Genomic DNA, 21,885 nt, shown 5'->3' with positions numbered 1-21,885 from the left:
CTTGCCTTTTGGACAGCTGCTGGCCAAATGAAAGTAGAGTTGAAGGGAACTGTGAGAAATGGCTGCTGGGACTTACATCGTCAGGAGTTTGAGGGAGCATATTCTCTCTCTCTCTCTCTCTCTCTCTGTCTGTCTGTCTGTCTGTCTGTCTGTCTGTCTCTGTCTCCCCTCACTACCAGGATCATCACTCAGTATGCTCTGAGAAGGCCATACTGTAAGAGTCTCCCTAAAGTGTCCTACAAAGCAGTGACTCTTACCTGAAACTAACCAGTAAATCCATGTAAAAGATGCTAATTTTCAGTAGAAACCTACATGTTCTTTTTCACCAGGAACAGAAAAATCACACAGTGTGATGCTTGAGGCAGGATTTCTTTGTCTAAGTCAGTGGTCTGGTCCTGGAAACTCAGGAGCCATCCAAGGGCAGCCATTGTGCCTAGAGCCTTGGTTCTGCTCCTGGCTTCTAGGTGGTTTTAACAAATAACCTTACTGTTGTCTGTTACCTGTTGCCTCTGCTTGGTTAGGGAGCTAGCTCGGAAGCTGGAGAGTTAATGACATGGCTCTTATGAAGTAGTAAGTCATGATTGTGGAGATAGAAAAGCTGACCTGCTCCAAATTCACCCGGTGAGTGGAGCACTCCCACCCTGGTTACTTGATACGCATTCAGTGGCCATCCCCACCCCCATGTAAACACACCTGAGTGTGATTTATAAATAATCAGAAGGAGTCAGCCATCGAGACTGTGGCAGTAGACATCTGGAACTTGTTAGCCTGTGAGATTCCAAAGGGTAAAAGTGTAAACAGGTTGGAAGAAGGAAGTGGATCAAGAATGAGTGTACCTGGGTCCAATCTCACATTCATTTGGGCCCCAGTCTCTTCAACACAGAGTAGGTTGCCTTCATTTCTGACCTGCCATGGCATGACACTCAGATTTCATCTGTTATATGATATCAGAGGGACCTTGGCAAGGATTTGGGGACATTTCCAAGTCATTCGTCATCTCACCGAGGATTGGCTCCTCTCCTGCTCCTTATACTTTTGTCTGTTGCTTCAGTGAGCATTTCTGAGCACCTATGAAGAATTAAATATTCTGCTTCCTCAGGGAATAGCTAGGCAAGTACGCTGACTGGACCAGCCTTTGACCATCCCTGTCCCTGTAGAATCATCCTCAATGTGTTCTGGAAAAAGTGTGGCTCTTACAAACATAGCACACCTATCAACCAGGGCTCTCTGTCAGCAAGTGTTGCTCCCTCTCCTGCCCCTGCTTGTCCCTGGGCCCAGCTGCTGTGTTGATCCTACACACCATCCTTCTCCACACTTTGGGGCCTTTGAGGACCTGGATTAGACTCATGCCTTGATGCCTTGCCCCACTGTAAAGGAATAACAGAACCTCTGCAAAGGAGTGACCCGGATGTGCCAATCTATTGCTTCCCTTGTGGTTGTGAACGTATCTGCTCACTGAAAGGGCAAGTGTGGTCCATAATCCTTCGTGGGAGGAAGTGTGAAAGGGACTTCTGTGGTGAGTGATGAGCTATCACTGCTCCTGCCCTGAAGTTGCAACCAGGAAGTGGCCACAGCTGTTCTGTGGAGTTGGGGGTAGGGGGTGGGGGCACTGTATGGTTGTGCATCGCCCAAGCAGTTTGGTCCGGTGACAGAGAGGCACTATCCACATGTGCATCACCAAAGGCAATTTGATCAAATAACAAAAAGATGCTGTCCACAGTCACCTTACAGAGCGACCTCTGGCCCACACTTACTGGAAAGCCATGCAGTTTGAGCAGCAGGAAGACAGTCCATTATGGGAAGAGCATGCGAACCAGCCTCCTTCTTTGGCTCTCAAACCTAAGGAGAAAACCCACCCTGATTGAGGAATTCAGACTCCTAAAGGCACCATGTTGAATGTTTCTTGGCTTTTAGCTAGGTGTTTCTCTTTGTTTTTGAGATAGAGTCTCACTGTGGAGCCCAGTCTGACCTTGAATCCTTGATCTTCCTGTCTAGGCCTTCCAGAGCTGGGATTGTAGATATGTGCCACTGTGCCCAGGTTAGACCAGTGTTCTGTTTTTTCAACATACTACGAATGTGAAAAATAGAGCTAGAGATGCCAGTCAGTGTGGGGCCTTAGATTCAAGCCTCAGTATAGAACATAAATAAATAAATGTTAAATAATAAAAATAAGAAATAAAAAGCCTCTTTCCATGACTCAGCACATTTCCACCAGTGTTATCTCCCATAAACCAGTGACTTTGCAAGCAAGCAGCCTCCTTTTATGGGAAAGGAGGCTGAAGCACATGAGGTTTGAGAGGTTTAGAGCCCAAGTGTATAGAGTAGGTGGCAGAGGCTAGATTCACTCGGGATCGGACTGGGGTATTGACTGTGGACTGTGGAAACACCCACCATGGAGGCAAGACTTTCAACAGAGTTTGTGGTGCTAATAATTCTTCACCACATCCCAGAACCCTAAGATTTGCCTACGTGGGTCCCCCGACATGTAACTACCCTTAATCGTGCTCTTGAGCCTTAATTTTCTTTTGTTTTCTGTAGCTGAGTCCTTTTTTGATGACTATATATCTACACATATAGGTTAGTCTCATAAGCGTGTATATACATACACTTACTTTGTGGGTGGGTTTTATTGTTGGTGTGGAGATACTATAGAGATATAAGGATCTTTCTAAAGAAGAACATGGCAGCCATGTTTGCATTTTGAATGCTCCCCTTGTGTTTATGTGAATATGCATACTTAAATGGGAAATTAGAAGTTTGTAGATTGTACCTTGTAGTTAAATACTGAATCTGTTCTCCTAGGTCACTAAATGTGGTCTTTAAGGATGCCTCAGGCCTCCCTAACTCCCTCATTGGTTTCCTTTCAGATCATCACAGGGGAATTCTACCGGATCTATTACCTCAAGGAGAAGTCCCGATCCACCATTCAGAACCCTTATGTGGCCGCTCTCTATAAGCAAGTGGGGTGCTTCCTTTTCGGCTGTGCCATCAGCCAGTCCTTCACAGACATCGCCAAAGTGTCCATCGGGCGCCTGAGGCCTCACTTCCTAGCCGTCTGTGACCCTGATTTCAGTCAGATCAATTGCTCTGCGGGCTACATTGAGAACTACAAGTGCAGAGGAGATGACAGCAAAGTACAGGAGGCCAGGTAGGGTGTCACCACCACACAGACACAGCAGTTATCTATCTTTGACACAGTGCAGTTTGGAGATCGTCTACTGAATACCCCAGGTGCTGGGCTCTGGTATAGATGAGGGAGAAGGCATAGTACCTACTCTTGAAGAACTCACAGCCAAATAATTGAGACGATGTATAAATAAATCACTATGATACAGTGGTGGTAAACCTATTCATTCATTCTCTTGTTTATTTATGTGTGCCTGCTACGTTCCAGGCATGTATCTAAAGCAAAAATGAACGACTGTCAGTGTCTGCTGTCAAGGTCAGAGTCTAGGATGGGAAGACAGATAAGCAAACACAATTGAACACTGGGGATGTGAATCCCTGTGAATACAGTCTTTTCATAGCCTTCTCTTATTCTTGCAGGAAGTCCTTCTTCTCTGGCCACGCCTCCTTCTCCATGTTCACTATGCTGTATCTGGTGGTAAGTTTCTATCCTCCAACAGGAGCAAAGCTCAACCCCGGTTTATCCCCTTACCATCTCTGAGGACATAGTTCATGTGAAATCCAAAAAAAAAAAAAAAAAAAAGCCGAGAACATTAAGTTTCATCAGAACTCAGTGCTGCCTTAACAGAAGTCCCATTACTTTCTCAGCTTTTCCTATTTTTCAGATTAAAAATACTATTTACCCTGCTGTGAAGTAGGGACTGTGTGTCCATGTTGAAACTACAGAGTGCTACAAGGTACTTGCGTAGTGTTTACGGTGCGAGCACTGCTCTCTGGAAGGCCACGGACACCTTTGTTACAGATAGCACACTGTAGTGGGAGAAGGTTATTAGACCCGGAGAATCCAGGTGAACTGTCAAATTTACAAAAGCACCAGTGGTGCCATTTAGATTCAAGGGTTCTGATCCCAATGATCCCTCCCATTGGTCACCGTATGGTTTGTGACCATACAGTGTCCGGCACATTGTGGCATGCCCACAGGGGACAGAATCAGTCCTCTTTCACCCTTACCCAGCTTTCAGGGGCTGGACTCAGCTCATCAGGGTTGCTCCCATTACCCTGTGACCCATCCCACTGGCCTTCCTTATCTCGCTTGCTGAGGGCAATTTGGCTTTTACAAAACGCATCTGTGTCCAGGAGGACATGTGTGAAGTTCGAAATGCATATTCCTATTTCCTGGATCCAAAGACAGTAAGAAGTGTGCCTGAGTTCATTTGCCTTGGGGGTAGAGATGTGATTTGGGTTCACACAATGCTCTTCCCAGGCAGCTGGCTTCCTTGGACTTGCCCTGATGGTGCAGGTGGGCAGCCTCCATGGCTCTAGTTAATGGGAGACAACGAACGGGCGGTTCTGCTTCCCTTTGTCAGTTAAGCAGGGCCTTCCCTGCCTTTCCTCACTCTATGAATTCGATCAGGAGCAAAAGCACTTCCTGCCTTCAGCTGTTCCAGTAGAGTTCAGAGCGTGAAGGTGCAGAGAGGTCTGATGTAGTCCCAAAGAGTGTAAGCTGTTTGGAAAAAGAACATTTTGATTTCAACTTACTTAAGAAACATAATTAGGAATTGGAAAAAACAACAGAGTTTGTTTTGTTTTGCTTTTCTTTCCCCCTCTCCCTTCCAAGTTCAGAGGCCTTTGACTTCCCATTACCCAGGATGCAGTACTACAGGGTGGGCCCCAGCCTATAAAATCATCCAACCTGGATCTCACTCGCTCATGCACAGTGCACCCCTCCACTCTTCTTTTGCTTGTTTTTGTTTTGCTCTTAAAAAGGATAATTTAGCAGATATTTAGGGTTTCTGTTCCATGTGTGTATTTTACCAGGGCTGGAAGCAATTTCACAAATGTAATTTCAGTATTTTGTAAAAGTGCTTAGGAGAATTGTATGTGTTCATTTGCTTCTTGATGTCCCTTCATTTTATTCCAAGAGAAAAATACTGAATTCTTTTGAAGCCAGTACTGGATACAGTGTCCTTTGCAGTGACCCAGAAGGTGTGTGCTGACATGTTTGGGGTATGGGTTTGGGGGTCCTGCAGTGTGCCAGGCACCATGTCTATAGGCCACAACAAAACATTTTCTTCTCTTTGTAGCTTAGGGGCTTGGCTTTGATTATCTTGTTTGTGAAACAGGCTTGAATCTGAGAAGTTAATAAGGACATTGTACAGCCAGTAAAACAGAGAAGGCACTTGAAGGATGGCCATCCCCAGTGGGCACCGTGGCCCCTTCTCATTATGTTAGCTACAAAAAACTGAAAACGAGCCTTTTCAGAAAGCAGCATATGGCAGGCGAGCATTGGACCTAATTTCAATCCCACCTGAAGGGGAAGACAGCAACCCTTCCTGTCTGCTTTAATGTGCTCACTCCACTCCTTGGTCCTTCAGTAGCTGTGGTCACAGAAGGGAGTCTGTACAGAGGATGACTGAGTGAGGAATTTGTTGTCATTGAAGACCTGTTTGTATCTCTCTGAGGGAGGGGAAAATTTGTGCCTTCATTTCTGCTGGAAGAAGGGAGGTGGGGAGGGAAGCTGAAAATGAGACAAAAGGAGACAGAGAAAGAGTGAGGGAGGGAGGGAGGGATGGATGGATGGATGGATGGATGGCCCTTGTCTCCTGGTATACTTTCATATGTGTGCATGAAGGCACTCCCGAACACATGGGCGCACGCGTGCGCACCCCACCTGATTACATATATACCACAGGATCTTAGGAACACATGCAAGAATGCACACATTCAATGTTCATTCCTTGAAGACAACATGCATGCAGAAACACACACATGGACACAGACACCTGTACACACAAAGCTGTCTGCCTTAAAGCAAGCTCAGAAGCAGAAGGCTGAAAGTGAGAGCTGTGTTCTTCTACAGAACTAGGGTTTGTGTGGTATTTCACAGAAATGCCAGTCTTTCCAGGGTCCCATGTGCAAAACTTTCTCAAGGAAGTTTGAAGCTCAGTACCTGAAGGAGGATAGAAATCCTGTGATCAGTCAGGCAAGCCCTTCAGCCCTCCCCCAGCTTATGTTGGACTTCAGGAAGTGCCAGAGTTGGGCCTAGATCCTGCCCTTCCCCCATATACCCTGAACTTTTCTAAGAGCCTGTAATCCGTGGCTTTCCTGAAGCATTGGGGAGAATCATTTGTGAACCAGCTGAGCTCAGCACTGCCTGCATTTGCCCCTAGAATCAGAAAGATGTGGACTCTGCTCCGGCTGTGCCCATCACTAGTTGTGAACTATGAGTGAGATACTTGCCTCAGTGTGTTCATCTGTAAAATGGAGACTGTCGCATGTATCTTATAGACCGGTTGCCACTATTCTGATCTGGCCCCACTTTCTCTATCTAACAAATGAAAGGAAAGCAAGAGTGGGCATCAGTGCTGTTCACCACCGGGTCTCCAGGTTTCTATTTTTAAAAAGTTTAAAGTCCTCCATGTGCTGAAAAAGTGGAAGGGAAGACATGGGGGCCAAACTTCTGTCCATGTAATCATGATGTTCAAAGACAGGGGCTGACTAGACACACTAGGCATTCCCGCTGTGGGCCTGTCAGCTCCAGGCATCCACAGCAGCTTCCATAGCTTTGAAGGGCACTCCAAATTGGGTTTGGATTTGCAAAATGGATGGCTTAGAAAAAACCATGGCCCAAACCCTAAATTATCTCTGGGCATAGAAGCTTAAGAACAAGGTTAAGGGTTGTTAGAGATTGATCCAGATGCTAATAAAAACAAAGCAACAGCACCTACAAGCATACGCTATACGTCCTACCTCTGGGCCTTGTGTGTCCCAAGGGACCACATCTAGATTAACCTTTGCCCTCCTCCATCATCGGGGTATAAGGACAGTGTGGTTATCTGGATAAGACAGTAACACCAGAGCAGACACCAATTTTTGTAGCTCGCTTGGTATCTCCACTGTGGTACTAGATTCTTTGATACTCTCTAGGGCTCCTGAGGTGCATCAGACCTGGGCCTCACCCATTCAAGCATTTGGCAAGTATTTAGTGAGTACCTGTCTGGAACCAAGTGCCATGATAGGAGCGGGCAGATGGAACTCTGTAAGGCTTGGTCACACGGTTCAAACAGAGGGCCAGGAAGACAGAGATGATAGCATGCCCCCATGGACACAAGGGCTTGGGGACATGAGTGGTTTATTATGGCTGTTTGGAATCGTGGTGGGGTTGATCCTGTGAAAACAGGAGGAACCAGAGAAACCCACATTACATAAAAGCACACACTGTGCCTCCTACCTCCAGAGTATCAGGTGTCCAGTACAGTATTGCAGCAGGGATGTGACAGCTGACCACTAACCTCTGGGATCACGAGTCCCACCTCTCCCTTTTGTGGTGCATATATAGGCTGCAGCGGGTTTACATGCAGGTTCCTCCCTGCAAGGCAGCACCTTGACTTTTACCTTTTCAGGTTTCCTCAGAGAAGCCTCCCCTGACTACCCTGCTTAAAACAGCCTCATCCACCATTCCTAGCCCTTCCTGTGTCCCTTCACGTCCTTAACAAGTGTTCAGTGAATGGTTGATGAATGAACGAGTGTTGGATGACCCTCAGTCATTTGACAGTCACAGTTTGATAATCTTTTCTACTCCATCCTGCTTATGGACTTGTTAGATTATCATGAGCCCATATGGTCTAGGGGCAAGGCTTCAATCTCTTTGCTGATCCCTTTACCCATTGGCTTTTTCTGTAGTGCCCCGGGAGAACTGTTTATATGTCATAGGATCTGTTGGGTACCAAGGAAACAGGGAAGTGGCTGACCTCTGATGGCTACATTCTCCAGGCTGTGGCTGTTAGTCATTGAGGTTTTGTTCAGTGTCTGGAATCCCAGAGCATAGGGTCTGGGGTGCCCATGAGGCATTCCCACAGATCCTGGGAGAACATGCTCCAACCTCTCATTGGAACATGATTGCTGTTGGGGGGGGTGGGGGGGGTGGATGACAAACCACTGTACCAGATGTTTTTCCTTTCCTCTTCATTCCATCTGTCCGTTCATCCACCCATTTGTGAGCACTTGTTGTGAGCCAGGACCCATGCGAGCACCTGGAAACACCAAAAATGCTCGTAATTTTGTGGAGAAAAACCATAAAACCATATAGTTTTGTGACAGGGTCTGTGAAGCTCCCTGATTCAGGCTGGGGGTGGATGGAGCACAGAGGAAAGGACCATTGGCTCTACAGATGAAGTGAACGCAGAGACTCCCGGGCCTGTGCCTTTCACTCACTTATACAGGTGATTTATCTGCCTTTGAGATATATCTGCACGTGAGACAGGTGCGGTAGAGGAGCCTGGAGCTCCTGGAGCTTGTCCCAGATGACAACTGTATCACTCCTTGGGATTTTTTTTTTTCTCTCCAAAGACTGAAGAGATAAGTTTAAGAAAACCAAGACTTGAGGTAAAGCAGTAATTTTCTACAGACAGCAGCAGCCCTTGGGCTAAATCACAGATTCAGAAAGGCTTTTTTTTTTTTTTCCTGTGTAATTCAGAGCCCCCTGTTGCCTTGAGCAACATGGCCTCTCCTACCTTGGTGTCTTCATCTGCGCCATAGCACCCTGGCGTCCACCTGCCCGGATGACTGTGGCGGTTGCAGGTAATTAAGTATCTAGTTCACTGTCTAACTCAGTGCTTGGCAGAATAGCCATTTCCTTTCCTTCCCCTTGATAACGATGGAAAATGAGATTGATTTCCTGGAAAGGAAGAAAGTGTCAGGTAAAAAGAATTCTTTTGTCTTCCAAGCAGTTAAATAATAACTCTACAGAGGGAAACTCTCGTTTACATCATGTGGCCTTCTGCCAAGCACAGGAGCCAGGGCCAGAGGGGAGCCAAGAAGGAGACTGGAGAGCAAGAAAGTTCCTCACTCTGGGTGTGGCTGACCTATCCTGCCTCCCAGAAAGGATAGTAAGGGACCTGAGGAGCACAAGCTGCCTTTTCTCTCTTAAGTCACCTGTCCCAAGAGCAATGGAAAGGAAGGGAGAGGACTGTACCAACCTGTTTCTCCAGTATGCAAATCACAGCATGAAACACAAATGACTTAGCAAGAATTAGAGAGACTGAAAGCAGGGCTCACCCCCTGCAGGCTCACACCGGGGCAGACAACACCAGGCTGGAACTCAGTATTAGGAGGTCTTGTGGGAATTTCAACTCTAGGACCAGGGAGAGAGCTCCATTTATGGAGGGTGATATAGGTGCCAAGGTTCCTTGTGCCTTGCCCTGGGGAGGGGAGGCAGACACAAACCTCTTATTGTAATCCTTTCTCACACCCACAACCAGCAGCTCTGTCTTAGCACAATCTTAACACCAGCAAGAAAAATTGTTAGGACACGGGGATTTCATTATATCCGTTACTTTTAGTACCAGAACAGATTTCATTGATAATGTGTCATTTCAGTCTTTGAACACAAATGCATGCTTGGCAGCATTTTTAAAACTGACCACCTCTCAGGCTAGACACAAGAAGTGGGGCTTCAGCAAAGCAGGATGACATGTGGAAGTTCGTTCTCACTGCAGAGCTCTTGCTCAGTGTCCATCACAGTGTCCCAGTAATGCTTAGCCCCTGAGTTCTGAGCCAAATTCTTCAGCTCAGAATCTTTCACAAAGAGAAACAAACACAGGCGGAACCAGATGTCAGGAGCAGGTTGGGTGTGGTCGGGGTAACTAACTGGTTTTGTTCAGCTTCTCATTCCTTTGCTAAGCAGCTGCTGTGGTGGTGGTGGTGGAGGAGGAGGAGGAGGAGGAGGAGGAAGAGGAGGAGGAGGTCCTTGCTGAAGCTCCTTAGGCTCTCCCTGATACTGAGAAAGTCCCTTTTGCTTCGGGATCATAGGCATGCTTAGCAGCACTAGGCCAGCAAGGTTTACTGTTCTCTTCTTGGGCCGCTTGGACCTGTACCATGAACTGGAAGTGACTGGAGCCTCCAGAATTACTTACTGCCCTTAAACTCCAGGATAGAAAATCTCTGGAGACCAGAAACACAGTCCTGGGTTGGCTCTTGTGAACTGGGCTAGGCACCAGGAAAATCTCATCCATTTAGTGGTAGAGCCGGTAGGTGTGCCACAAAGCCTACTGCCATTGCCCAACAAACTTCAGATCAAAAGCAGCCCCTGGGTGGAAGGTCACTGCACAAGGTCTTTCTTTAGTAATTTATTGGTTTTGGAAAGATTGTCACAGTCATTGAATAACCCATATGTCAAGGCAAAGGGGTGTCTTCATCATGGACATCAGGGTCATTCGTGACCAAGAGTCCATTGCGCCACAGTGTTCCAATTCCTGATGGATGTGAAGGCAGTGCTGGCTGTTGCATCTGCTGGCTGTCATTCCCAGTCTGTGCGAGGAATTCTTTTCCCATGGCCAATGCTCCGGTCTCATTGACAAGCACTCCCTTCCTCTCTTCCTGGAGCTATTCTGATGCCTGTCTCCTCCCTGAGTTCCGCTCCTGTATGAGATTTTTCTTTTCTGGAGTCCCAGCCTGAAGCATCTGAGTCAGTGGCAGGGGAGATGTAACCTTGTCCGGTTGGGAAGCCCACCCTTCCTCTGCCCCACCCTGGCTTCCAAGGCCTGTGACCTAAGTGGGCGGGCAGCAAGCAAGGGAAGGGTGGGATTCTGCACAAGTGCTTTCCAAGGTCTGTAGATTTTTTTTTTTTCAGTGAAGGAAACTGAAATATCTTAGAGCTACTTAAAGAAAAGTGGTTAAAGAATAAAATCTTTATTCTTTTTTACTTATAAGAATAAAAGCCTGTACTTACTCAGTGGTACTCTGCGCTACTCTACGCTCTCTGTGTAGCCCACCAACCTATACTGGAGCCTCTCAGACACTGGTTATTACTCTCCTTCACCTGAGAGGAAACAGGCTCCCGGGGGCTTACTGATTAAAGTCTGTGCTCTTTCTGTTGTTATCCACCCCCTCTTCTGTCCATCACCAAAAGTAACTGAAGAAGGTGAACCTGAGTGGACACCCAGAATGTCTCTTCTTCCTTGAACTTGTTTTGGTTTGCTGAGAGACCATTCCTACCCCCATAGTGTGTGTGTGTGTGTGAGAGAGAGAGAGAGAGAGAGAGAGAGAGAGAGAGAGAGAGAGAGAGAGAGAGAGAGAGAGAGAAAGAGAAAGAGAGAGGGTTTCAAACTCATAATCCGCTTGTCTGGACTGTCTGCTTGGATTATAGATACCATGCTGGGCTAAGGGCAGGATTTTTTGGTTCATCATATCAAAGTATTGCAGCATAAACAGGAAGTCGCTCATGGCCAAAGGCTTTTAGAGTCACTAGACGTTTACTGCCTATGGTAACCTAATCCCGTGCGTGTTCCTTACAAAGCATCTAGATTATTTTTTCATCAAACTGAGTGCTTAACTTAAAACCAATTTTCATAATTTCAAATGCTTTTTTTTCTTCAATAGGTAGATATTCTCTAAAATAAGTTTTTCAGGATAAGTGGGTCTTTCCCCTAAAGGACTCAAAGCCTTTCATAATTTTATAGTAAAGACTTGGTATAGTGCATTTCCAGTCTTGTGAGACCCTTAGTATTGCATGGAATACAACTCAAGAGAAAGTGGTCTGCCTAACAAAAGGCGGGTTCTCTGGCCTGACCCCCAAGGCCCTGTCCACTATATTTCTCTGTATACCCAGTCAGAGCCCTCACCAGTCTCCCCTAACTTCCATTAATAGATCTTCTATCTTGTTCAAGTCCAGCATCCTTTGCCTTTGGCAATGACTCTAGCCACCCTCTCCGTTCTTTAACTGTGTCTATTCAACACATCAGTACACTTTCTGCACTCATAACTGTATATGGAGTGGAGACAAATTCCCATTTCTTTGTCATTAGCACCTGCCATAGCATCTGCCAATCCATGGCTCTGTTCTTTGGGATTTTTTTTTTTTCCCTTGAGAATGAGATTTCTAGTTTTTATAAGAATTTATAAGAGTCTAGCTCTCTATTCCAAGTATCCTTTATGCCCCTTATTTCGTGAGGAAGTTTTGGTTACATTCATTTGTATTAATTGTCTTCGCCTTTGGGAAGGTGGTGTGTGGGATTTTTTTGTTGTTGTTGTTTGGTTTTTGCTTTTAGATTTTTAACTGGTTATTGTTGATAGATGAGAAAGCTATTTTGATTAAAAAAAAGAAGAAGAAGAATTAGCAGCCAACAACAGTGTACCCTCTTACTAGTTTTTCTTTCAGCACTTTTAGATGTTATCCTAGTACACTCATTGGGTTAAAATAATGGTAGAGCCACCTGCTGTTTTCTGTGGGTGGCTTTGTATTTTTTGTGTAGTTGAGGGTTTTGTCCTAGACATACATAGCTCCTGCACAGCCCAAGTGCTCTGGGATAGTCCATTCTCTATCCCCTCAGCTCGGCTCCCTGGCTCTTGGCGTGCTCCTTCCTGACCACCAAAAGGAAAGTGTCTCATTGTCTCTGGAAGGGAGGTCTGGCCTTTGCCCCTACCTCAGGTCTGCCTTGTGCCTAGCAGCCCCTCCTTCTGCTCTTCCTTGTCCTGGCCTCTCCCCTGCTTTGATTTGTAGTAGGAAGTTCCCCCTTGTTCCTCTTGATTCTTCCCCCTCATTTCCCAAGTTCCCACAGGAACCTGGGAAGTAGGTTGTGCCCAGAGGTTAAAGCGGAAACTCTAGCAAGATAACTCCAGAGGGGACAATACCCAGTTGACGTCATTTCAGTTTTCCTTGGGCCAGAGGTGGTGTGTGACTTGGATTTTTTTTTTTTTCCCTTGTCTTTTTCTTCCATTTTTCTTCAGGATTACTCTTCTTCCCTACCCAGTGCAATATCTGTCAACCTTCCCTTGAAAGTTCTCTGGCATCGGCTGGCTGGTTTACATTTCCTCTTTTTGATAATTCAAAATCCAGGTTCCTACTGGTGACTTGGAAACTTCTCTTGGATAGAGTTGCTTTCTTTCAAAGCAGAAACATCCCCTTGTTGAAAGTGTCAGAGCAGCGTACCCAAAGTCTCCTTGGTATGTCCTTGCTGTTGCAGTGAATTGTTGGTCCTTAGGGACCAGGTAGCTGTAATCCCTGAGAAAGCTCACACATGTGTAAATTACATGGTGATCAGTCCCGCAACAAAGCCTTTGCCAACCTTGGTTACTGTTTTTTAAGTAGTATAGATCCAGAAGAGGAAGGTCACATTTACTAAATGCCTACTGTGTGCCTAGCAGTATGTAAAAAAAAAAAAAAAAAAAAAAAAAAAAAAAAAAAAAAAAAAAATTCATGGTAGGTACTATCTTACTCAGCTTTCCTTAGCCTATCTCTTGAAAGAAAATCAAAACGTTATGCTATGAAAACGAAAGATCAGCGTTTCCCTGTGGGGCGTCATATGCCAGTTAAGTGCTCTGTACACAGTATATACACCACGTCTAGACAGTTCTATTTGGCAGAGATGTAGAGCACACTAGCCTAGCGTTCTAGTTCCTGTGGATGAGAAGTCATTTAGCATGTCTTCTATCTCTTTCCTTCAGCTTTACCTGCAGGCCCGCTTCACCTGGCGCGGGGCCCGGCTGCTCCGCCCTCTCCTGCAGTTCACTTTGCTCATGATGGCCTTCTACACGGGATTGTCACGTGTATCTGACTACAAACATCATCCTAGCGATGTCCTGGCAGGATTTGCCCAAGGAGCTCTGGTGGCCTGCTGCATAGTAAGTAGCCCTTTGTCCTTGGCACTCACACAGAGCTTGTGATGCTTGTTAAATGTTTCCAGCCCAGTGACTAAAGCAATTGAATCTTCATTCCTAGTGGTCTCTTCTTAGTGCCCCAAGAGCCTCAGGCTCCAGGACCCCATCAGTAGATGGGAATCACTTGATAGGTTCTGTGGATCCTCTTCTTCGAGAGCACAAGTTTGGGCTTGTGGAATAATCAGAAGACAGCTTAGACATTGTCCACTTATTCTGTATGTGACCACAGCAGACTGAAAGTTGCACAAGCACACATGTGAGTGCCTACAGAATGACAGTCCCCTGACACAGCCTGGTTTGGTGAGACACTAGTTAGTCGGTGGTTGTTCTCCACTTCTTGGGAAATCTCTACACTCTTCTGTGATCTCCAGTAACCTTGGTCTGTGTCAGCTGGAGAACCAGAAGTTTGCTGAAGGAGGGGCCCTCCCCTAGCTCAGGACCTTGCATATCATCAAAACTCCTTAGAGACTGAACTTAGGATGGGCACACGTTTGTTACCCCAAAACAGAGATTGCTTTTTTCAGCAGATCATCGAAGGTCAGACACAGTATGATTGGCAACACAGAGACAATCTAAGAGTGCTCAAAGTAGCCACTGGTGAAAGGACCTGACCTACCTGCTAGCTAGTAGGCCGGGCTGGGACCAGTGTTTTGATGACTATCTTCAGTACTTGTGTTCTCTCTCTCTCTCTCTCTCTCTCTCTCTCTCTCTCTCTCTCTCTCTCTCTCTGTCTCTCTCTCTCTGTCTCTCTCTCTGTGTCTCTCTGTCTCTGTCTCTGTCTCTCTCTCTCTCTCTCTCTCTCTCTCTCTGTGTGTGTGTGTGTGTGTGTGTGTGTGTGTGTGTCTCCAGAAGAGAAAGCAAATTAGGGGAGCCGATTGTTACCCAGAACAGCTGTCACCCTCCAGCTTGTCCCCTGGTGGCTGGCCCTTTAATACATGATGACAGTGGGGGATGGGTATTTGCAGGAAGGGTAACTCTTTGCTGTCTCTACCCTCCTGGGCTTTGCTCTCAGCAGGAGGTCAGCCCATGGGGCCTGGCTTCTGGGCATCTTCTTGTGAGAGAGCTCCACTGCCCTAATTGAAGTCTCCCTTTCCCCCAATTTAAAAAATTAAAAGGTGTGGGGCTCATTCCTAGCCTTCCTTTCTTTCATACTACAGCTCTGGAGCTCTGGAGCAATTAGACAGAATTCGGGAGAATCAAAGCTTATTTTCCAGGAGGAAATGAGAGTTTGCCTTTATCCTGTTTGGCTCTGGCACAGTGGGCTAAGAAGTTGAACCCCGAGTCTGTAAAGCACCTACTGTTTGCTGGCACCTCCCTGGATACTTTGCCCTGTGACTTCTTTTAGGCACACGGGCGCCACTGCAGAGATGAGGCAACCCAGGCTTGGAGAGATGACTTCGGTCACCCAAGGCCAAAGAGCTGCTCTGAGATTGACTCACAGCCAATACCCTCTGTGCTTAGCACTGGGGGAAGGGCAGCAGACACCAGGCCAGCCAGATCTACCTCAGGCAGAAATTGTGTAGACAGCTGTTTAAAGAGTGTCATTTAAATGTTTTGTAAGGGGCCTTCCCAAGCCTTGGGCTGATCCGGTTAGCCTTTTGAGTCTGGAATTTTCTTTTCACCAAGGAGACAGTTTGGGAAGAGGTGACAGAAATCTTACCCTGTCTTTTGCCCTTTTACCTGTCAACATGGAGTGACAGGGACTCAGTCTCCTTAGTTTTTCCTTAGATACCGAACTCCACCTGGTACACATCCAGGACCTTCTGGTCCCACCAGCTTGGAAGCACAGCACTAAGGGATTTGTTTTGCTTAAACCGTCTGACAGGCCTCAGGCAGAGAAGTCTCTGGAAGCTATGGCTGGTTGCTCAGTGTGAGAGTTTGGGAGTGCTCTACAGGGAGAAAGGAAGCCAGCGTGTTCTTTCCCACTGAGAGATGCCTGATTGTGTCGTCTTGGTTTTGATTACAAGGAGAGACAGACACGAAGTTCCAGCTACTACACTGGGCCAGAGATGCTGGTCTTCAAGGAGGTATCTGGTGAGGACACCGAGTGGCTAGGCTCCAGGTTGCCTGAAAGGATGGAGGGCATTTGTTTGCCTTGTAGGTTTCAGCTCCATCAGTTCTCATGTGCAGTGGAGCCTTAGTGTTCTGAGCTGTCTGACCTCTGCTCTGCTTGTGTCATATGATAGAGGTGTCCTTTAAGATCAGCGAGTCCTGAGGAAAACAAGTGTTCTTCTCACTTCTGAATGAGGTATATTTGTGATATTTATTTCTTTAATATTATTATAGTTTTAAGACAGGACTCCACTATGTAACCATGGCTGACCTAGAACTCATTATGTAGACCAGGCTTGCCTCAAACTCATGGAGATCTATCTGCTCCTGTCTTCTGAGTGCTGAGATTAAAGGTGGGTGCCACTGTGTAGTCAAGATTCTTAACATGCAGTGACATCTTCCTGGGTTAGAAAGTTCCAGACAGATGCAGCACATAACACTTTTGCCACAGGGTATCAAGATGCTCATAATCCATTTCCCCCTCTGCCAGAAAACCTCTCTCCTGCCAAGCCTCAGTGGCCTCTGGTTGCCCAAGTGGAGGGGTAGGTTCATTAAGACCCGTAGAGTGTTCACTGTTTGTGGCAACTGTTTTCACTGAAGATGGGAACACAGGAGTCAAGGATTAAGGCACACAGAAAAAGTAGAGAAGTCAAAACTGACTCTTAACAGTCTGACACAAAGCCAAAACTCTTAAGACCGCCAGCATACCCTTCCTCTCACCCACAGGCATGCCAAGCTTCTTATTTTATAACACTGACTCCTTGCCCTAGATAGCTTCCTTCTCCTTTTGATAGAGCACGGTCCAGTTCATCTCTGGTGAAACTTCTTGTATGAGTCTCCCGTGGCTGATGTAAGGAGCAAGCCTAATCTACAGTACAGATGTTTGCTTTAAGTTCCAGGAGTCAGGAATCAAAATTGAGTCTCTCTGGGCTATAATCAGGGTGTAGAAAAGGCTATGTTCCATGAAGAGGCCAAAGGGAGAGTTTTCTTGCCTTTTATAGCTACCTGTGTCCTTTAGTGTATGGCCTTTCCCCTGCCTGCTCCTCCTTGGGCTTTTGTTTACATTTATGACCCGGTGCCATGTGTCCATTCCCATGGCCATACCTGAATCTCAGGTGTGAGGTAGTATCTAGGAATTATCTACAGGTCTGGAGAGTGGCTTCTGGATACATTTGAAGGACCAGTGTTTATCTCGCCACACCTCCCCCTGTCCCTGAAGGTAGAACTGCCCAGCTTTCTTTTAATGTTCTCCCAGATCCCAGTGCTTTGCTTTGCCACGGCTTTGGCCTCTCCTGCTCGTTAGCTGCTCATGTGTATGTCTGCTCAACTAGACTGGCAATGCCTTAATACCATAGCTTAATCTTGTGGTTATTCTGGGTGCCTGGTGTCATTCATCGGTGGCTGATCGCCTTTGGGGCAATCACGAAGGATGAATTGGCTGTGGCCTTGGGTGGGATTTCTCCTCTGAGCCTAGGCCCTTCATATGCCAGTTAAGCTTGGAAGCCTTGTAGCCTGTCCATCTTTTTGCACAGAGGTTTTTCTGCAGGACAGTGTCTGTGTACCTAAGCTGGGCCTGTTCTTTCAGGTGGAGCAATCTCCCCAAACATGTCCTAAATTTGGGGATCATCTTTAAGACCCCCTGTGGTTCAGCATATGTTACCCTAATCATGAATAAGCTCCTGCATAGCCTTGGACAGCAGGCCAACAGCTAGTACTTTCATCCAAGTCTGAGGCTTTGTCACTGCAAGCACATTTGTCTAGACAAAAGTGGCGTGCCCAGGGAGAGTGGGTTTAGTTTGCTCACAAACTAAATGCTTTCCTGAAAGGAACGACTCTGGAATCTGGTGGAACTCGGTCTGCACAGTGCCTTGAACTCAGCACAGCTGCTAGAACTCAGTCTGGCCGGACAGCACACCAAGGCACACCTTTGCAGGATGGGGGCAAAGGAACATAGCAGAAGACCACAGCCCAGACACACCCAGAGCACAGAAGAGGAGACGTTCCCAGACAAACACACATGCGAGTTATCTTTCATTTGCAGAGACTAGACTTCCAGTTGCACAGGACAGACAGAGCCAAATGCCTCTCTGCGCAAACCCTTGCTCTTCCTACCTGCACAGCTCTGCAGCTCCCTCTACCACAGCTTCAAACCTATACCTGGATTCAACTGGGCAGTAGGACAGAGGGGCGGACATTGGTTTGTTTCCTGTCTGGTGACAACTTGCATATCTGGTCACCTCCTAACTGACCCTCTAACAGATGGTAAATTAGGGGGGCCTTGGGAGGGGTCAGAGGAGGGCCAGGCCCCCATGGCTATGGGTTCAGCAGAGGAAGCAGCTGCTCCCAAGTTTTATAAACACACAGCAGTCTTTCCTGGTTTTCTCTTCCTGGGGGTGTGGCCCCCCTAGCAGTTGCTCTTTTGTGCCTGCTATCTTCCTCCAGGATGCAGGGAAGGGCGAGGGCATTCTTTGTCTCTGCCCCAGAGCAGTGACCTTGGGAAGAGAGAGGGGGCAAGAATGCTCACATGAGGAAGAGCTAGGCCGTGACAGCCTTGTGAGAGGAAGCTCAGTGAGGAGAGCCCAGCCAGCATACACCCGACTCCACACTGAATCAGAACCAATTCCAGGTCCCTGTGTTGTTTCAGGGGCTAAAACAGCAGTACCAAGCATGCATTCTATCCCTGGAATGTGTAAGACTTCTTCCTCCTCTTGGAGGAGATTCCTACCTGTCCCCTCTGGATGTAGTCCAGTGTTGCCTGAGTCCAGAGGAATGGCAGAAACGACACCCACATCCCCTGAGCTGATGTCTCGTCTTCTTGCTGACAGTGATGCCCAGAGCTGACCTTGCTACCTAGTTCCCCACTGTCAGGTAGGCGGGGATGTGAATGTGGCAAGGGATGGAAGCCAACTCATAGGTCAGGAGATGGTAACAGTGTCTTTACAGCACCCCATCATTTGCAAAGTACATTAAGAATCTCCTGTTTCTGTTCCTTTGCTGAGAGGGAGGAGATGAAGTTGAAACCCAGAGGAAGCACTTGTATCTTGCTGCTTGCTAGTTGGCATGCTGGCAGGGCTTGTCTAAAATTTTCTGTTTTATCTTTTAAAATGCTGGTGGTGACCCACTAGCTGCCCTTGTAACTTACTAACGGCTTGACAGTGGTGTAGTGGGAGCCAACTTGGACATGAGCAAGTCCAGTGGATGGGCACAGGTGTGAGGGCCACGAACCAAACTCTGCTCTTTTACAAGAACAGCAGGTTCTCTCTCTCTCTCTCTCTCTCTCTCTCTCTCTCTCTCTCTCTCTCTCTCTCTCTCTCCCTCCCTCCCTCCTTCCCACTCTCCCTTTCTCTCTCTCTCTCTCTCTCTCTCAATTTCCTTAACTTTTAGGTTTTATTTTATGTGTATGAGTATTTTGCCTGCATGTGTGTTGTGTACTGCATGGGAGCCTGGTGCCCTGAGAGGACAGGAGAAAGTGTCAGATCCCCTGGAACTGGAGGATACTTACAGGTGCTTAGCACTGAACCTGGGTCACCAGAAAAACAGCAAGTCCTCTTAACTGCTGAGTCATCTCTTCAGTCCTGTTTTGCTGCTGCTGCTGCTGCTGCTGCTGCTGCTGCTGCTGCTGTTTTAAGTACCAGTACAAATACGAGGCAAGTAGGTGATTAGGAAACATCATTCAGTTCTGGACTGCAGCAAGAGAAACAAGGTTGTAATTGCCTGCTAAGTGTCACACAGCAGCAAGTTCCTAGCCCATCATGATCCCTCTCATATGCATCAGGCTAACACTCAAGACAGACACTGGCAAATTCCCAGTGCCAGCAGCCACCGAAAGCCTTTCATTGGTCAAAAAGCAACGACTACAATTAAGTAACTCCTCTGGAGTCAAAAGACTAGGATGCCAAAGATGCTTTGTCTTTCATTATACAGTACTTACTGTTACTAGGCCATGAGGGTGCATCAGTTCCTGGGGCTTTCTTCTCCAAAGAAGGTTCTCTACTCAGTTCTGTGTGGAACACTAGAAACCTGAAAGGAAATCCCTAGGCCAAGGCACACTTCTACAAATGTAGGCAGAAGACAGGGCAGCTCTGATGTCTGCAGTCACCCGGGAAGTGGCCAGCTTCTATCAAGGGCTGCAACTTCTGGGCTCTGATGACTCAACAGGATCCTTGCCTTGGAGTAGCTCACATTCTAGAAAGGGAAGCACGATAGAGCATTTAAAGGACCACACATCGAAGCCTGTGTTGTAACAACAAAATGGAAGGTTGTTAACAATGTGGTATGAGGGACAAATGGAAGATGGGGCCAGCTCTGGTGGGAGAGGTTGTGGTGGTTCCCAGTGTGGAGACGAAGGAACTACTGTCCGGGATACAAGTTGATAGGCCCCAAGGATGGCAGGTGAAGGGTTTGAGACCCTCCATCCCCCTCCCACACTGTCGACTGCTGTTCTCTTAGCTTTAGTCTATACCACAGATCGTCACAATGTTGGGTAAAGTACACCTTCCAGGCCACCCACAGATCCACAGACATCTGCTCACTTGAGAAGCTTCTAGGTGATTCTGAAATGGGAGGAGGGTTCAAGGACTGCACTTGGCAAAACCCCTGACCAGACAGACGACTCTTGTTTTCCTTTGCATCTGAGATTCTAAAATTCTCTTGCTTTTCTGTTATCTGCCCCATGCTGGTACAGAGACTTGGTGGGGTTTCTGAAAGTCTCAGTGTGTAATGGGTGTGATTGCTATCTTCAAGGGGCTCACTCACATAGTCTCAGGAGTTGAAACCCTCAAGGATTCTTGAGCGCTGCAAGTTGAGTCTGCTGTCACTATGTGCTCCGCGCCAAATGCCTTTGCTGGCGAAGCCGCCCACTTCAGTGGAAGCAGAAGCTGGACTGATGAGCAACTTCTGGTTTCTGGTCTGCATGGATCTTAGTTATCTTGTGCTGGGCAACATCCCAGCAGGATGGGGCTGTGTGCTCTAGGGGCGGCCGGCATCTCCACAGCAGGTGAAGATTCATGATGAGACATCAAAAACAGACTTTTACCAGTATGCTGACTCACTCCTCAAGATAGCTCTAGAAATTATAGGCCTTTGCAAGCAGATTGTATCGACCTTAAGGAAAGCTCCCTCCTGTCTACTCAGCTCTGTAACCAGCTGAGTCTGGACCTGCACTCACACACTCTCTCTCTCTCTCTCTCTCTCTCTCTCTCTCTCTCTCTTTCTCTCTCTCTCTCTCTGTCTCTCACACACACACACATGTGTGTAGGTGTGTGCGCGGGTGGGTATACATACGCATATGTGTGTATATGAGTCTCGCATATGTATATATGTGTATACACACACACACACGAGTCATTGTTTTATTACATACATAGCAGAAACTGGCTTTTTTTTTTTTTTTTTTTTTTTTTTTTCGAGACAGGGTTTCTCTGTGTAGCCCTGGCTGTCCTGGAACTCACTCTGTAGACCAGGCTGCAGAAACTGGCTTTAAACATGATCCTCCTGCCTCAGTCTTTTGAGTGTTGAGTTTAAAGACATGCATCACTATACCTACCTTTCTGCTTTTCCTAGTTCTTTCTTGCCTTCCCGTAGAGAAAAATAAGGAATTTTTATATACCTAGGCACTGAATATACCAGCCATTGATGGTGGCTGTCACTTAGTTTCCCCCTTGCCATCAGGCACTATCCCACATTTGTACCCTGTAACTCCCTGAGATAGGTACTGTGTCCCCAATAATGGCAGGGCTTGGATTTGAAAGACAAGTTCATTGACTTTAAAGAGTAAAGCCTTTGACCAGTACCCCTGGTTGGCTGGGAAGTAGGAGACAGGGAGGCAATGGACAGAGGGCAGTACAGAGCAAGCATTTCAAGGGGCCTCATACTGTGAGCTTCTTATCTCCCCATCATGTGAGTGGGATTCCTAGAGCCTCCTTGTTTGTGTGTAGCCTTGCTGCTGGAGGAAGGGTGACATTGTCCAGGGTGTTTGTGTAAGTAAATCATCTTCCGCCCTTGCATCCGATCAAAGAATGGCCAAACACTGGAACTTAGCAGTAGGTCAGA

At 47.0% G+C, this 21,885-nt stretch overlaps 1 protein-coding gene and 1 long non-coding RNA gene across 4 annotated transcripts in view; one reads left to right on the top strand and one right to left on the bottom strand.

Moving 5' to 3' along the window:
- Window positions 1-21,885, top strand: part of Plpp3 (phospholipid phosphatase 3) — a 75,918-nt gene that overhangs the window by 48,054 nt on the left and 5,979 nt on the right. Inside the window, exons 3-5 of the mRNA XM_034502326.2 lie at window positions 2,868-3,148; window positions 3,547-3,604; window positions 13,570-13,746. Coding sequence (XP_034358217.1) covers window positions 2,868-3,148; window positions 3,547-3,604; window positions 13,570-13,746 — 516 coding nt within the window. The remainder of the gene's footprint in view (window positions 1-2,867; window positions 3,149-3,546; window positions 3,605-13,569; window positions 13,747-21,885) is intronic.
- LOC143442394 (uncharacterized) lies at window positions 3,598-19,904 on the bottom strand. 3 transcript variants are annotated; one of them, XR_013110548.1, is made up of 3 exons: window positions 19,766-19,904; window positions 19,337-19,518; window positions 3,598-4,630 (listed from the first exon to the last, which is right to left on the bottom strand). It is a non-coding gene; the product is annotated as an uncharacterized LOC143442394 (long non-coding RNA). The 3 variants fall into 3 exon arrangements; XR_013110547.1 differs by lacking the exon at window positions 3,598-4,630 and adding an exon at window positions 10,362-10,545; XR_013110549.1 differs by lacking the exon at window positions 3,598-4,630 and adding an exon at window positions 18,118-18,326.

The sequence above is a fragment of the Arvicanthis niloticus genome, chromosome 5 (genome assembly GCF_011762505.2).
Source record: "Arvicanthis niloticus isolate mArvNil1 chromosome 5, mArvNil1.pat.X, whole genome shotgun sequence".
In the NCBI taxonomy this organism is placed as follows: domain Eukaryota; kingdom Metazoa; phylum Chordata; class Mammalia; order Rodentia; family Muridae; genus Arvicanthis; species Arvicanthis niloticus.
This window is presented reverse-complemented; position numbering and strand designations above follow the sequence as displayed.